Source organism: Herpailurus yagouaroundi, unplaced genomic scaffold, assembly GCF_014898765.1.
Source record: "Herpailurus yagouaroundi ecotype Mexico unplaced genomic scaffold, PumYag 247, whole genome shotgun sequence".
Lineage (NCBI taxonomy): Eukaryota > Metazoa > Chordata > Mammalia > Carnivora > Felidae > Herpailurus > Herpailurus yagouaroundi.
The window spans coordinates 422271-437386 of NW_024412464.1; the positions used below are offsets into that span (position 1 = coordinate 422271).

The 15116-nt window shown below is 50.2% G+C and overlaps 1 protein-coding gene across 15 annotated transcripts in view; it reads right to left on the reverse strand.

Moving 5' to 3' along the window:
* The window catches only part of MAPT (microtubule associated protein tau), a 96423-nt gene that overhangs the window by 39356 nt on the left and 41951 nt on the right, over nucleotides 1-15116 (reverse strand). For 12 of the 15 annotated variants that reach the window (XM_040460065.1, XM_040460063.1, XM_040460069.1 and 9 more), the window contains exons 2-3: nucleotides 6538-6696; nucleotides 1882-1968 (exon numbers count right to left, since the gene is read on the reverse strand). In XM_040460065.1, coding sequence (XP_040315999.1) covers nucleotides 1882-1968; nucleotides 6538-6679 — 229 coding nt within the window. In that variant the 5' untranslated portion in view covers nucleotides 6680-6696. The remainder of the gene's footprint in view (nucleotides 1-1881; nucleotides 1969-6537; nucleotides 6697-15116) is intronic. The other 3 variants (XM_040460067.1, XM_040460078.1, XM_040460075.1) reach the window with 1 other exon arrangement.

Genomic DNA, 15116 nt, shown 5'->3' on the forward strand with positions numbered 1-15116 from the left:
GCAGTGCCCTGGCATACTCCCAGGCTGTTCCAGGCAGACATAAGGAGTTGTCAGCTTTGAAAGCTTTCCAAGAGTCCGAGTCAATTTAGTCAAATGGAATCCATTTTAATCACGGTCGTCTCGGGAGCAGGCGGAGCCGCCTGGCCAAGCCCAGCCCCAGCAGAGTCCCCTTCCTCGTGGGGAGGGAGTGGAAACTCTCGGGGCCCACACATGTACAGGATCCAGAGTGCAGCAAGACTTGGTTGGAAGATCCTTCCAGAATAATGTTGATGGGGCCACTGACAACCATGATTTGGGAGGCTGCTATGAAGTCTGGCATTAGTATTTGACGACCTCAGGGAGGTAGCAACTTGCAAAACTGTCCTAACCAGATCAGCGGGAAATGTCTTGCATCAGCAGCTCTAAGAAGAAGCACAAAGAGCCCTTGGCCTGGGTATTCTCTTCACTAGGCTGAGAACCTGGCAGGGGGGGGGGGGGGGGGGGGGGGGTGGGGGGGGGGGCAGGGCCACACCTACTTTCTCCCCCACAGATGGTCCCTTACACCAAGCAATTGGCAGGCGCTTTCTCAATTCATTCAAAGGTGGACACTTGGGGAGATGCCGGGACACGTTCTCGTCTTGTGACAGCCTCCAAAGTCATGGGCAGAGCCAGGAGGAGGAGAGTACTGAGAAGAGAACCATGAACCTCCCTGGGGATGAATGGGGGGGGGGATGGAAGGGCAGATACCTCAGACTGGTTACTTAAGAGCCATTCTCAATGCCCTTATCCCTTGATTTCTCCTACTTATGAGTCTGGAAAGCAAAACACTCCGTATTCCGGCCTCCCCTTACAGCCAGGCGTGGCCATGAGACTCAGCTCTGGCCAATGAGACATAAGCGGAAGTCGGCTAGGCGGGGCTTGCAGGAAAACTGCTTTCCTAATAAAAAGGAAACACATTTGATTTCAGGGCCCTTTTAGCCAGGCTTTGCTACTTTCCTCTTGCTTGGAAGGCAGATGTGATGCTTGGAAGTGCAGCAGCCATCTTGTAACCACGAGGCAATAATCCAACCATTACAGATGGCAGAAGATAAAGACAGAAGAGCACTGATCACGCTGGAGACCTGCTGCCATCCAGACATGTTATTAAGTGAGACCAACAAACCTCTTCATATCTAGGCCCCAGCTAGTTTGGTTTTCCATTACCTAAAACCAAATGCGGTGTTGACTGACTCAGAAGGGAAGCAAGAAAAGGTGGTCAAAATCAGGACCAAGGAGCTCTTCAGGAAATACATGAGGAGCTTTATAATAACCTAGACACCAAACGTCTAGAGAGGACAGGTCAGAAGGCGTGCTGGAATGCACACCTCGGCCAAGGTCCAGAGCCCTGGACCATGCCGAGAGCCCAAGAAATGAAGGATACTAGACCAGATCAGTCCCAAAGTATGAGCTTGGAGATGTGCACCAACCCGCCCCCTTTCTCACCCAAATGGCTGCACTGGGACCTGGTGGCTCGTGAGAGAAGAGCAAGGGGGGCGGGGGCTTCTGAAGGAGTGTGGGGTGGGGGACAGCTGCCATGGAGCAGGGGCTTTGTGGAGCTCTGCTCGGGCCCCGCTCGGCCACAGACCCAGCCTCTCCAAACGCGGCTGCCTCAAAGCACACACACGATGAAGGGGCCCAAACACGGCACCGGAGAGCGAGGCACCAAAGCAGGGCTTGGCTCCCGTGACATTCCCGGGCCTGAGCCCATCCTGCAAAGCACCGAACAAGCATGGCCATCAGCCAGCGGGAGAGGCAGCAGCGGACGCAGCTGGGAAGGGTGGCACGCGGGGCTCAAAGCACGGCTAAGCGCAGGCTGGAGGCACGGAGGAGCTGTCTCAGTGAGGCAAGGAGAGGAGGGCCCACCTTCTGCCGTCGGCGTGCTCTTAGCATCCGAGGTTTCAGAGCCCGGTTCCTCAGATCCATCATCAGCGGGGGTCTGCAGGGGAGACTCTGGAACATACACAATGAGCCCCTCAGAACGGCTGCCGCTCCCCACCCCTCCTTCCGACTGCAGGAGGAAATGGGGAGCAGTGTCTTTCGGAGCCGAAAACCACCCAGCGCGGGACCCAGATGGATGGGGCGTGGCCACGTGATAAAGTCACAAGGGGGACCAATCCCACCCCCATCCCGACACGACGGTGTCCCCACAGCAGGGTCATCAGGCCAAGATGCAGGTGCTCGTTCCCGGACAAGAGGCGAAACTGCCTTTTAATCAGCCCGCGGTTTCATCAGAGACTCGGCCTCATGCCGACAAAAGGGCAGCCGACACTACGAAGCCCGCTGCTGTGTCTTTCCTGACCGAGAGGCTCATGGGAGAGTGCAACCCTTCATCGGCGACAAGCAGAATGCCTGGAAACCCAGTCCGACCCAACTCCTTCCTCTGAAAAGGGCAGACGCAGTGCCTTCTAACTGGACGTCGGATCGTGTGTCTGGACTTCACCCAGCTCGTTTCCTAGAAAGATCTCCAAGTACTGACCAGCAGGACTGGAGTCGCACCTGAAACGTCAGCCACAGTTACCTACGGAGACAACTGCCCTTTCAGAATCCGAAGCCAAGGAGGCTCTGGTGGAGCCCGGGAAAGCCACTCCACCTGGGGGTGAGGGCAGGGTCTGCGGGGCTGGCCTGTGTACAAAGCAGAACCCCAAGACGACAAAGGGCAAGCGGTGTTCCACTGCACTGAGAGATCCGACACCCACTGCTAAAATGCCGCCAGTGGATACCCAGCCCTGGGGGCGACCATCCGGCCAAAGAAGGACCGATTCTAAACAGATTTCCAGCACACCCACAGCTCCCTGGTCCTGGGGCTTACACAAACCTGCAAACTGCCTCCAGAAGGCTTTGGACAAATGGCGAGAAAGCATCTGCAGACTGTGTGCTGGGTCTTGTTATTACTAACCAGGCTTGACTGTCAGAGCACAAGAGCATATGGAGAGCGCCCCAAGCATGCTTGTCCCCCAAGCAGCCCCTCCCCCACTCTGTCCTGGAGCCTGCCATCCTTATCATTAGAATTAGCCTTATTAAATTTCTTGGAGGGACAGAAAGGAGGAGGAAGAAGCCTTTTCCGAACGTCTTAGCTGGAAGATCTAACAAGTTAACCCTTAAACACCTTTTAATTCGTTAAGGTGCACTCCTCTATCAGTTAACCACCTGTCACCTCACCCACCTGGAGGCTCTTGGCTGTATCCAGTCCTTGTCCAACTTTGAGCCTCCACACAGATACTCTTTGTTCTAGTATTTTATACGTGGTTTCTTGTCATGATTCTAAATAGTCTGTCACTTATCTAAAATGTTGCTAGTAAAGTGACACAGCTTCTGCCAAGTTATACCGCTCATGCCCCATATAGAAATCACTCCTAAATCCTCAGAAGCAAGAACAAATTTGATGGGAGTGATGGAAATCTCTTAAGTATCACTTGCCTTCTTGGGAAGTATACTCTTTAGGTAAGCAAACTATCTACAAATGTTTCCCTTTCACAGCAGTGACAAAAAGGCTAGCAACTTAAAATCTGCGCGCACACACACACACACACACATATATCATATATCATATATTTGTTTTAGCACAGAACTTCTGATCGTGTTTTATGTTAAAGAATTGAGCAGTTTTAGCAAACATACCTTAGACAACTCTGAGACACAAAATAACTTGTAAACTCGTTCTAACTTTACAAATTGAATTTCATTTCTCCCCCCAAAAATATGAATGGTAAAAAACACTTTTTTTCCCTTTTTTTTTTTTAACGAACTTTTTACTTAAGAACAGTTTTAGATTTATAGAAAAAAAAATTACAAAGCTACTACAGAGAATATACCCTACACCAAGTTTCCCCAGTTATTAACATCCTATACTATTAGGTATATTTGTTGCAACGCTGTATGTATTTTAAATTTAATTTTTAATACCAGCCTACCCTAAACAGAATGTCACTGGCATAATTCACACCAGGCAGAATTCTAAGTTGGATTCCACCCGTGAGGGTTTAATAACGGAAGTTCCAAGGGGACCTGGCTGAGTGACAAGGGGCAAAACAGATGACAAGGAGCTGAAGACATCCCTCTGATGGGGCAGCACCGCATATCAGCCCTTGACCTCAGAGAGGAAACTCCGCTTGTCATCTGTCAACCGGGGAAAGTGACATCTGCCCTCAGCAGTTGTTGTGAGCATCGCCTGAGACGCTGGTGGTGAAGGCCTTTGCAATCCTAGAGTTCTAGAAAAATGCCCCAATTACCATTTGAAGGAAGTTCCCTTATAAGCAGGGTGGCCATAAACTTTATCACCCAAATTGGGACACTTGACTGTGGAAGCGGCAATGGTCATCATGACACAGAACAGAGACTTGCACGTGGATGTGTGGGCTCAGGTCCTCAGAAGAAGGAGCTCTCAGGGCCCCAATGAGGGGGTCAAGGGGTCAGGGGATCAGGGGATCAGGGAACAAGGCAAATTCTGGCTCCCAACCCAAGCTGCCTCAGCCAGGTAGGGCTGCAGGGAGAAAGCGGCGCGCCACTAACCTTTGGGATCGAGGTCCTGGGGGCCAGTACCCTTCATTCCACATGGCTGGGGTCGGGGTGGGGAGAGAAAATGGGAAGGGGCTGTAGAGCCACGGGGGTGGAGCGGGACAGCAGGGGAAAGAAAATCAAGGCAAGAAGGGACAGAGGGAAGGAGGAAAAGGAGACCGTGGGAGAGGAGGAGACGGGGGGAACGGAGTGGGGGACAAAGGGAGGAAGGGCACCCAGCAGGACTCAAAGGAGAAAGCAGATTCCCTCACTGCCCTCCATGGGAGCTGCACCTTAGCAGCTCTGGCTGGAGCCAGGCTATGGCCTGGGAGAGGTAAGGACGTACATTTCTCACCACCATTTGGAGCCTGACACCCAGAGGGCAGATCTGGCCCCCTGGGACACTTGGCTGGTGTGGGTATTTCCCCCCACTCCCCTCCCCCAGCACCTGGGGCTGGGAGGCCCCAAGAAGGCCAGAGGGCAGCCTCTGAGCTCCCCAGGACAGTATATCCACTCTTCCTCTACCAGCCAGGAGCCCACCTGTCTGATTCCCAGGTTCCTCTGACTCCTACGCTCTCTGCTTCAACAGAGAGACAGAAGTCGCCTTTGAAACCAGGCCCCACAATGAGTCCTGCGAGCAGGGACTATCTATCATTCCTCGTGCTTCCCCAACCCAGGGGTCCTCCTGGTGACCCTACCTCCTGCAGGGAACCTTCCCAGACAGATGCACCCAGAAGAGCACCCTTCCCACTTTGGAGCCCCACCGCCTCCAGCCACTGCTCCACACCTCAGGGTGCAAAGTATTTTTATTATTTTTAGCACTGAAAGAGAATAGCAGGCTGTTTGCTATTTTGTCTCCTCAGTAATGGGTCTGGAGGGCAGGAATGGAGGTCTTCTTACACTGGGTATCACTTGGCAATGACAGAGAGGACAGCATGAGAAGCAGGAGAGAGGGCTTGGTGCCCTCCACGGGACTCCCCAAACTCCGTGGACATGAAACACAGGTGTTTGGTGGGGGAGAGGAGGAGGTCGAGAAAACTTGGCCCAAAGACTGTATTATAGAACATCCAGGGGTTTAGGGGCGCCCGGGTGGCTCAGTCGGTTAAGGGCCCGTCTCAGGTCACGATCTCACAGTTCATCAGTTCAAGCCCTGTGTCGGGCTCTGCGCTGACAGCAAGGAGCCTGTGTGGCATTCTCTCCCTCTCCCTCTCTCTTTATGCCCCTCCCCCACTCGTGCACTCTTTTGCTCTCTCTCTCTGAAAATAAATAACTAAACTTAAAAATAAAAAAAGAGGGGCGCCTGGGTGGCGCAGTCGGTTGGGCGTCCGACTTCGGCCAGGTCACGATCTCGCGGTCCGTGGGTTCGAGCCCCGCGTCGGGCTCTGGGCTGATGGCTCAGAGCCTGGAGCCTGTTTCCGATTCTGTGTCTCCCTCTCTCTCTGCCCCTCGCCCGTTCATGCTCTGTCTCTCTCTGTCCCAAAAATAAAAATAAACATTGAAAAAAAATTTTTTTTTAAAAAAATAAAAAAAGAATATTTAGAGGTTTAGAGGATCCAGTTTGTTAGTATAGGCACAGCAGGAATCTCAGCGCTGACCTTGCTGAAAAAGGGCCCAGACAGGCTCTTAAGGAGGAGATAAAAATAAGATACAAAGCCCAGTATTTTTCATGTTCATGAATGCTGCTGATCTAAAGGTGAATAGATTGGGCTAAAGACTCAAGAGAGCACCGGGTATTAATCAGACTGACAGGCCCCTTGCAATCTTTGTCATGCCACTGTCCACACACGTGTCAGACTCTTCTTTGGAAGGGTACATTTTCAAACGGCCTCACATTTTGAGTTATCTTGGCCCTTTCAAATCATGAGGCTTCACTCTAGTGACACAATCAAGTATTTAAAATTCCTTTCAAGAGCTTGTTGTTTCGGGCCAGCCCCTTCCTGAGCAAGCAGGTTGGCGGCCACCCACCCACGCCAACCCCGCCCCGCCCCCCAGGCACCTGTTGCGCATGCGTGGCTGCGCACTCACCTTTCAAGCCCTGGTCCACGTCACCCTCGTGGTCTTGCATTAGGGTGTAGCTCCCCTGAGAGGGGAGGTCTTTCCTCTCCCCCGTCCCGTACGTCCCAGCATGATCATCCATCACGGTGAAGTCCTGGCGGGGTTCAGCCATCCTGGGTCAAGGCCCACCTGGGGAAGGGAGATGGGAGGATGAGGACGGGCTAGCTGGGCTGAGGGGCCGAAGCGCTAGGGGGATGGGGGTGGGGGCGGGGAGAGAGGGCCCACCTCCCGGGGGCAGACAGATCTCCGCCCCCATCCCCTCCCCGAGGGATGCTCAACCTCATCCGCCTTGCCCGTTATGCGTATGTGCACTTTTAATTCACCTGCATCACATCACTTCGTAACTCAGAACCACCAGGTGGGCAGGTTCCCGGGCCTGGCTCGTGATGCCCAGCACTCTTTCCACTTCATTAAAATACAAATGCTGCCCACTAGTAGCTTGCTTACTTATTTATTTTTCTTCCCATTAAAATGTAAGGCCCATCAGGAGAGGGGCGCCATCAGCAAGTGAGGAAAATGACGCACAGAGACGCAATGGGGTCATTCCATCACGAGGCAACAGCGAGGCAAACCGACTCTTGACCCTTGTCCAGCCTGCCCCCCCCCCCGGAGGTCAGGGCTGGGCCTCCACTCACCTCAGGGTCCCCCACCAGACCTCTCGGGTGTGCGTTCTTGGGGGTCGGGCTCAGAAGTCCCTAACAGCACCATGCACACACATGCACACATCGCCCCCTAGAGCCCCAGCAGGAGACAGTACTTCACGTCCACAGAACGCACTAGAAAGTCATTTGCTCATACTCTGTTCTCATCTTTATTGGTAATATTTAGCGCTTTATTTGAAAAGTAATTCATAACTGTGAATTCTAGATTTTTGAGTATGCCATTTTGTTCTGGTTCATCCATCCTACTTCAGCTTATTCCATTTTTTTTCATCTTTATCTCTGTAATTTGAGTCTCCTCTTTTTGTTATCTTCCTTTTAAACATTTTATTTTTAGGTGATCTCTACGCTTAACATGGGGCTTGAATTCATGACTCCGAGATCAAGAGTCACATGCTCTAGTGACTGAGTCAGCCAGGTGTCCCGATATTGTTCTTTTAAATTACTTATGCTATTATTATTTTTTTAATGTTATTTATTTTGAGAGAGAGAGAGTGCACAGCCCAAACTCACCAACCATGAGATCATGACCTGAGCCGAAGTCAGACTCTTAACCACTGAGCCACCCAGGTGCCCCCAAAATGAATTTTTTTTTTTTTTTTTTTTTTTAAAGAATGAGCTTAGCAGGACCTCTATCCTAATGGTCTGTTTCCCTTAGAAAGCCCCCAAACATCAGAACCCCTCTTCTAAGAGGGACTAGTTCCATTATCTGAGGAAACTACTGCTCCCCACTCAGCTCTAGGAAATAGCATCTTCCTCCCTGGTGGAGCCTCTCGGAGCGTCCCCGGTCACCGCCCAATGGCTCATCCCCAAGACTGGTCCATGAGTCACTCCATCTGGCTGAGTCACCAGATGCCTCACCCTGGAGCGGTGGGATCGCCCCAGAAGCTCAAGGCCTCCCAGACTGGCTAGAGACACTGGCCCAGGTGAGCCAGGCCAGCCAGCTCAGGGCACCTTGTTCAACCTGCAGCTAAAGATTTAGGGAAGGCTGAGAAGTTGAGCTTCATGGTTTTGCTCTTTAGGTTTGATCAATTCCTTTCAATGACCAAGCTTCCCCTCCTGAAACATGGTGGATGGAGGTATACAAGTAAAACTCTGATGTATTGGTTTCCTCTTTTTTTCTTTTTTTTAATATTTATTTATTATTGAGAGACAGAGAGACACAGAGCGTGAGCAGGGGAGGGGCAGAGAGAGGGGGAGACACAGAATCCGAAGCAGGCTCCAGGCTCTGAGCTGTCAGCACAGAGCCTGACGCGAGGCTCAAACTCACAAGCCGTGAGATCGTGACCTGAGCCGAAGTCGGATACAACCAACTGAGCCTCCCGAGTGCCCCTGTTTGACCTTCTTGCATGTTTTCTCTGCCAGGTGTCCTTTAGAACATTTTTTCTCAAATTCTCAAAATTCCATTGGGATTTTGGGCTTATATTTTGTGCCAAAATGATAACAATTGCTCTCTTCAGAATATTTAGCGTTCCTACCCAAAAGCATAGTGTGTGTCTTCCCAATTATTCCGGTTCCCAAATCTCTCTGGGTGGAGGTAGGGGGGTGTCATTTGCATTTTTCTGGTGCTGAGCTCGCTCTCGACGTCTTGCTGTCCTTTGTGCTGCCTTTGTGAACAGGACCCTTGCCCTCATCGTGCTGATGACTCATGAAGGGCTCTGGGTTTCCTCAGTGGAGGTGACCAGGCCACCGTTCCAATGCTGGAACTGGCCCCGAAGTGATGGTTTCCCCTGGACGTCTCCCGGGGAATAAACGGGAGAAGCATCTTCTGGGCCTCGATCAGACAGATGTGATCTCTTAGCAGAAAATCTCTCATCCATGAGCTTGTGACAAGAAGCTGGAAGGATTCAGCAGGGTTTGCAGGAGAAGAATGCACGGGTGAGGGAGGGCATTCTACTCTCTTCCCTACTCTTGAGGTCAGTTTGGCCCCAATTCAGTGGCTGCTCATATTTTAATGTTTACTGTTTATTTATTTTTGAGAGAGAGCGTGGGGGAGGGGCAGAGAGAGAGGGAGACAGAGGATCTGAAGCAGGCTTTGCACTGACAGCAGAGAGCCCCATGTGGGGCTCAAACCCACGAACCGTCAGATAGTGAGCCATCATCAAGCTGAAGCCAGACACTCAACCGACTGAGCCACCCAGGTGCTCCTGTTGCTGATATTTTAAAATCACAGGTTTTAGAGAAAGCGGTTCTTTCAAAGGAGCCTGGGAGGCGTGAGACACCAGGGACCCACACGCACTATAGCTCGCCACATTCAGCTCCTGGCTAAGTCGAGAAGTCCCAAAGCCCACCTTCCACTTATGCCCTGCACAGACGGGCTCGCTGACTAAAGTTCTCTTCTTCCAATAAATGGTACCGCCACACATCCCAGCCCTAAGACCTGCAGCCAAGGACAGCAGACTGAAAACACAAAAATAAGCACAACCCCCGAGGTGGGTACACAGCCCAGACGAGACATGGTCACCACCCCACGGATCCCTGTAATCTAAGAGGGACACACAGACAGGAAAATAAACACACTGGGAGCTGTTTTCTTAAGGCTGCACTCTGCTTTCTTATTCTTCTAAATCAACCAATTCCCACCACCCCACCACCCCCGCCCTCATTTCCTACCTCCTGTTTTCCCCGGCAGTGACTTAAGGGCAGTGGGGTGGGAGGTAGGGAAGAAATTGTAGGAAAGGCACAAAAGTTGAGTTAAACCTGGAAACGAAAAAGGGCCACTTTTTTTTTTTTAAGTTGATTTATTTTGAGAGAGAGAGAGGGAGGCGCAGCAAGAGAAGGAGAAAGAGAATCCCAGAATCCCTGAATCCAATCAGGGCTGTGGTTACTCAGTCTTTTTTTCCTTTTTTCTTTTGATTGAGGAGAAAGTCACACAACCGAAAATTAACCATTTTATATATATATATATTTTTTTTTAATTTTTTTAATGTTTATTTTTAACAGAGAGAGAAACAGAATGCAAGCGGGGGAGGGACAGAGAGACACACACACACACACACACACACACAGAATCCAAAGCAGGCTCCAGGCTCTGAGCTGTCAGCACAGAGCCCGACGCAGGGCTTGAGCTCACGAACCACAAGATCATGACCTGAGCCGAAGTCAGATGCTGAACCGACTGAGCCACCCAGGCACCCCCAAAATTAACCATTTTAAAGTGAACAATCCAGTGGCATTTAGTACATTCACAGTGTTGTGCAACCATCATCTCTTACTAGCTTGGAAACATTTTCATCACCCCAAAAAGAAACCCTGTGCCCATGAAGCGGTTTCTCTTGAACCTCCTACCCCCACCCCCCTGCCAGGCACCAATCTGCTTTCTGTCTCCATGGATTACCCCCTTGTTGGATATTTCAGATAACTGAAATCATTTAATATGTGGCCTTTTTGTGACAGGTTTCTTCCACTTAGCCTAATGTTTTCAGGACTCCTTCATGTTGTGGCTCGCGCTGGGGCTTTATTCCTTAATAAGATTCCGTTGTACGGACATAACACATTGTGTTTACCCATTTATCCTTTGATGGATACTTGCAGTCTTTTAATAAATTACAAGCTCGGAAACAAGCTAACATGGAATTTTTATTGTGACTTTTATCAGATAATGGTGAAATTGGGGTGGAGGGAGGAAAAAGGTGTGGGCAGGAAGGGGGGATGGTAGAAGAAAGAGAAGGGCAGGGCCCCCCAGGAAATCTTCAACTTCTTCCTCATTTCACCAAGGCTGCGCCCCCATGGGGCACAGGGATGTGTAGGTGAGACCCCGGGTCCCTTTTGCTCCCAAAGAATAGGGCCTCCGCAGGCCGCAAGACGGAGCAAATGTTCTGCCCGGCAGAATTCACGTCTTCTATGCAGCTTACCTGAAGAGGTACCTTTGTTTTCTGAGCCTCCTAGGCTGCCCTTTGAGGTGTCCGGTGGTGGATGAGGGAACCCCAGGCACCTAGTCCAGATGAAAGGTGATCTCTGAAACACCGCCAGGGGGCCCTGCTCACTATTTGGAGCTCATCTGCTGTTTTCCTGGACATTTCTCCATGACGACATTGAGGCTCGCTACAAACCTGAGAGGTGGGCAGGACCCAAATCCGAGACAGGTAAAGGGCCCCCAGAGACTAAATGACTTGCCCGAGACCACTGAGGCAGCCTGGGACCTTACTTAGATTTGAATACCGCTCCCTCAGCCCTGCTGCCCTCTGGGACGTGGACTCCTGGCAGTTCTGATGCCTCCTTCCGCTCCCCACCCAGGTCTTTCCTCCTGTACGGTTCCCCTGGGGGTCTGTAGGTTTCTCCTGACCTAGGGTAGTCTTCACCCGATGTAGAGGGAGACGAAATGGCCTTCCTGCGCCCACTGCCATCCTTCCTATTCGTCCTCATTTTCTTACCCACAGCAATGCAGTTTGGTCATCAGCAACTCAGGTTCTAGAAAGCTCCTTGGATAAGCCAGGGCCACACTGGACACCCTTGTGGCAGCTTTGGAGTATTAATAGCATCTATTTATGTGAGCCCTGTCTATAAGCCAGTCACAGGGGCTTCAGAGAGAGGGAGAGTTTCTCTGTAATACAACCACCTCATGAGAGGAATCATTGTCTCCACTCCCTGGACGAGAAAGCAGGCTCAGAGGTTCTGTAACCTGTTGAGGGTCACACAGCAAGCAAGGGGCAGAGCAGGGTCTGAACTTTGATCTTTTGATGATAAAACCCATCTCGAGGCTACTATATCTTACTGGTTCCTACTGGTGCCTTCCCAACAGTCTAAAGAGCACAACCCTTTTCTCCTCCCCTCCAGGACTGGGCGAAATGACGCTGTCCGGGCTGGAGTAGGAGCGGAGGGCAACCCTGGCTCTCCGTGCTCAGGGCTGGCAGACTCACTACCCGATCCCAACCGAGCTTTGAGAGTCTGAATCTCACCTCCGCGAGCGCACCTCAAGGGCAGGGGTATTTCAGGCCAAGCAGCAGCCTCGCTAGGGGGCAGCAGACGCCTGGCGGGCGGCGGGCTTCTCCCGGAGCAATGACCGCAGGCCCCGCCGGGGTGCCTGCTGTGACTCAGCGGAAAGCGGAATCGCCCGTCCTGTTCCCTGGCTCCGTTCAGACAAAGGGTGATAGCCCTGGACCCCCTCGGCTTAAAAATCCCACACTGCCATTAGAGAGTGGTGACAATGCACAATTTTGCAAATATGCTGAAAACACTGAATTGTACATTTTAAAGGGGGAATTTCACGGCACCGTAGGTATTTCAATAAAGCTGCCATTAGAAAAACAAATACCCTAAGTGGACCTCTTCTCTCAGATAGCTGAAAGATCAAGTAGAGATAATCTAGAATCTAAAAATAACCTTCCAGTGGACTTTGTTCCTCAAGGTTATTTTTGGCTCCTGCATCCCATTTTTCCTTTGCTCTGGTCCCTTTTTTGTACCATCAGGAAGGAGCCAGTGCACTAGGGTGGAAAACAGGATTCCTCATAATGACAGGAGCCGTGTTTCAAGTGTCTCCAGGTATTGACTCATTTAATTCATACACCCGTCTCTATTATTACGCCTACTTCTGCAGATGGGGAAATTAAGGCACAGGGAGGTTGAGTAAGTTGCCTAAGGTCTCAGAGCAGGCATGTAATGGAGTCAGGGTTCAAAGCCCAGGTGGCCTGACACGGAGTCTCACCTCCTTAAGCGGTCTGTTAACGGAGACTAAATACAGTAGTGATTGAAATACCAGATTAGGAATACCAGGACACTTGCTCAACTAAATTAAACCTTTCACTTCCCTTGAAAATTGCCTCTTTAGGGGGGTGCCTGGGTGGCTCAGTCAGTTAAGTGTCTGCCTCTTGATCTTGGCTCAGGTCATGATCTCACCGTTTGTGAGTTCAAGCCCTGCATCAGGCTGATAGCACATTGCCTGCTTAGAATTCTCTCTCCTTCTCTCCTTCTCTCTCTGTCCCTCCCCTCTTGTGCTGTCTCTCAAAATAAATAAACTCTTAAAAATTAAAATAAACAATTTTTTAAAAGAAAATTTCCTCTTTGTATTTACACTCTATTCTTTAGTGCTTATGGTCCAACTGTTTTACTTTAAGACACAGAGATTAGTGAAAGGGCAATGCATCCCCATCTCATGGGTTGAGTGAGGTGAAGTCTGGGTCCCAGGTCATTAGGAAATCCCTCTACTCAAGAAGCAAGGAGCCAACCGTACCCAAAGGAAGAGAAAGAGTCTCAAGGGCTTAAATCAACGCGCCCTTCAGGCTGACTCCTGGCAACCATGATGCTTCAGAGGCCCTTCACTAACAGCCAGTCCCAACTGTGAGGGTCTGAGGGGCCGCGTCTCCTTTTGTGTCGCCTTCACCTCCCCTGCCCCTCATGGGTGGTGCCCAGCACAGAGACAGGCACAGGGAAGTCCTCACTTGCAGGAGGGTAAGACGACATGGCTCCTCCCTCAGAGAAGCGCTAAAATGTGAGCTCATGGTCACATCATAGCACAGTGTGCCACAGAATGTTCTAGAACCAAATTTGAACAATAGTAAAAAATACCCAGATTTTAAGCATAACTGCCAAATTAAGAGGAGAGAGGATAAAGGAGCTCACAGTGAGGGAAGACTTAGGTTGGTAAGAAGAAAATGGAATAATCCTGGGCGTCCATCCAAAGAGAACAATCAACAGTTGTATGAAAGCATGAATGAAGGCTGCTTTTTGGGGGGTGGTGGTGCTGCTGTGCACACACAATGTGTCATGGCTGATGTCAGCTGGCTAATGTCCACCATCGTAAGAAAATTCACAGATTGTGTCTGAGAGGACAGTTCTAGTGTTAAGCTTAAGGCTTCTGTTTTATTTCATTTTATTTTGCTCACTAAAGCCTTCTCTCCTCCTTTGTAACGGCTGGTATGGTGAAATGGGGCTGTAACATCTGGCTGGGTGATGTGTCAGGCTTGGGTGGCCTTTGTTTACAGAAACGCAGTCTCTTTCCCTCCAACCCCCTTTCTGGTAAGTTTTTGATCAGACTTCAATGAGGACAGTGCTGTCGTGTGACATCCTGATGGGTGGTAGAGACAGGCTGCTGAGCCTCTGTCCTGTTCAGGAACTGCCAATGTCCCTGGCCACCACTTTAATTCTACCTGAGATGAATCCCCTGAACTCAGAGCACCAAATGGAAAAGGAAGAGTTTCTTCTGATGTCAGCCAAGAAAATCAGAGCAAAAAAACCTGTTTTTCTTGGGAAAACCACTCAATCTTTAGAGAGAGAGAATGCACTGTTTTATAAAAGTGATTCATAGTCATCATTAAAAAGTTAAATACAAGAATGTGAAAGAGTAAAGCAAAATAACCACTTTTAACATTGTTAGGGAACTTCCTCGCGGACACCTCTTCTGTGCACACATAGAATTTTCCCTAAATGAGACTATGCTCTATAGCCTATTTTATTCACTTAATATGCTGTATTAATAAGCTTTATTTCTGGTTGATCTTTAGTGGATATAATCTGTAGCATCACAGCTGTGTCTGCCTCCCAGCTCCAGCAGGCAGCAAACAGTCTACAAACCAACACAAGATTACACTTAAAAAGTGCTGAGGTGGGGGAAACTTTAACCCCCCCCCCACACTTTTTTTAGCCATCCATAATCATCCCTTAGGAAGAATGGGTATTTCTAGAGTCAGGCACTGTTTACACATTTTTATCTCATTTAATCTTCCCCACAACCTATGTGAAGTAGGGAACGTTATTATCTTATCTCCCTTTTATGTATTGAGGCTCAGTTGCTCAGGCTGGGGAGTAGGGGAGGCCGCATGTGGCTTTGAATGTGTAGTCCTAGGGTGCGTGTGACATTGGGTGCGTGTGACATTGGGTGGGTCTCTGGAGACCTCCACCAGGAACCATGAAGCTCCACTGCACAGTCCTAATGTAGGAGGAACCGCCCCAACT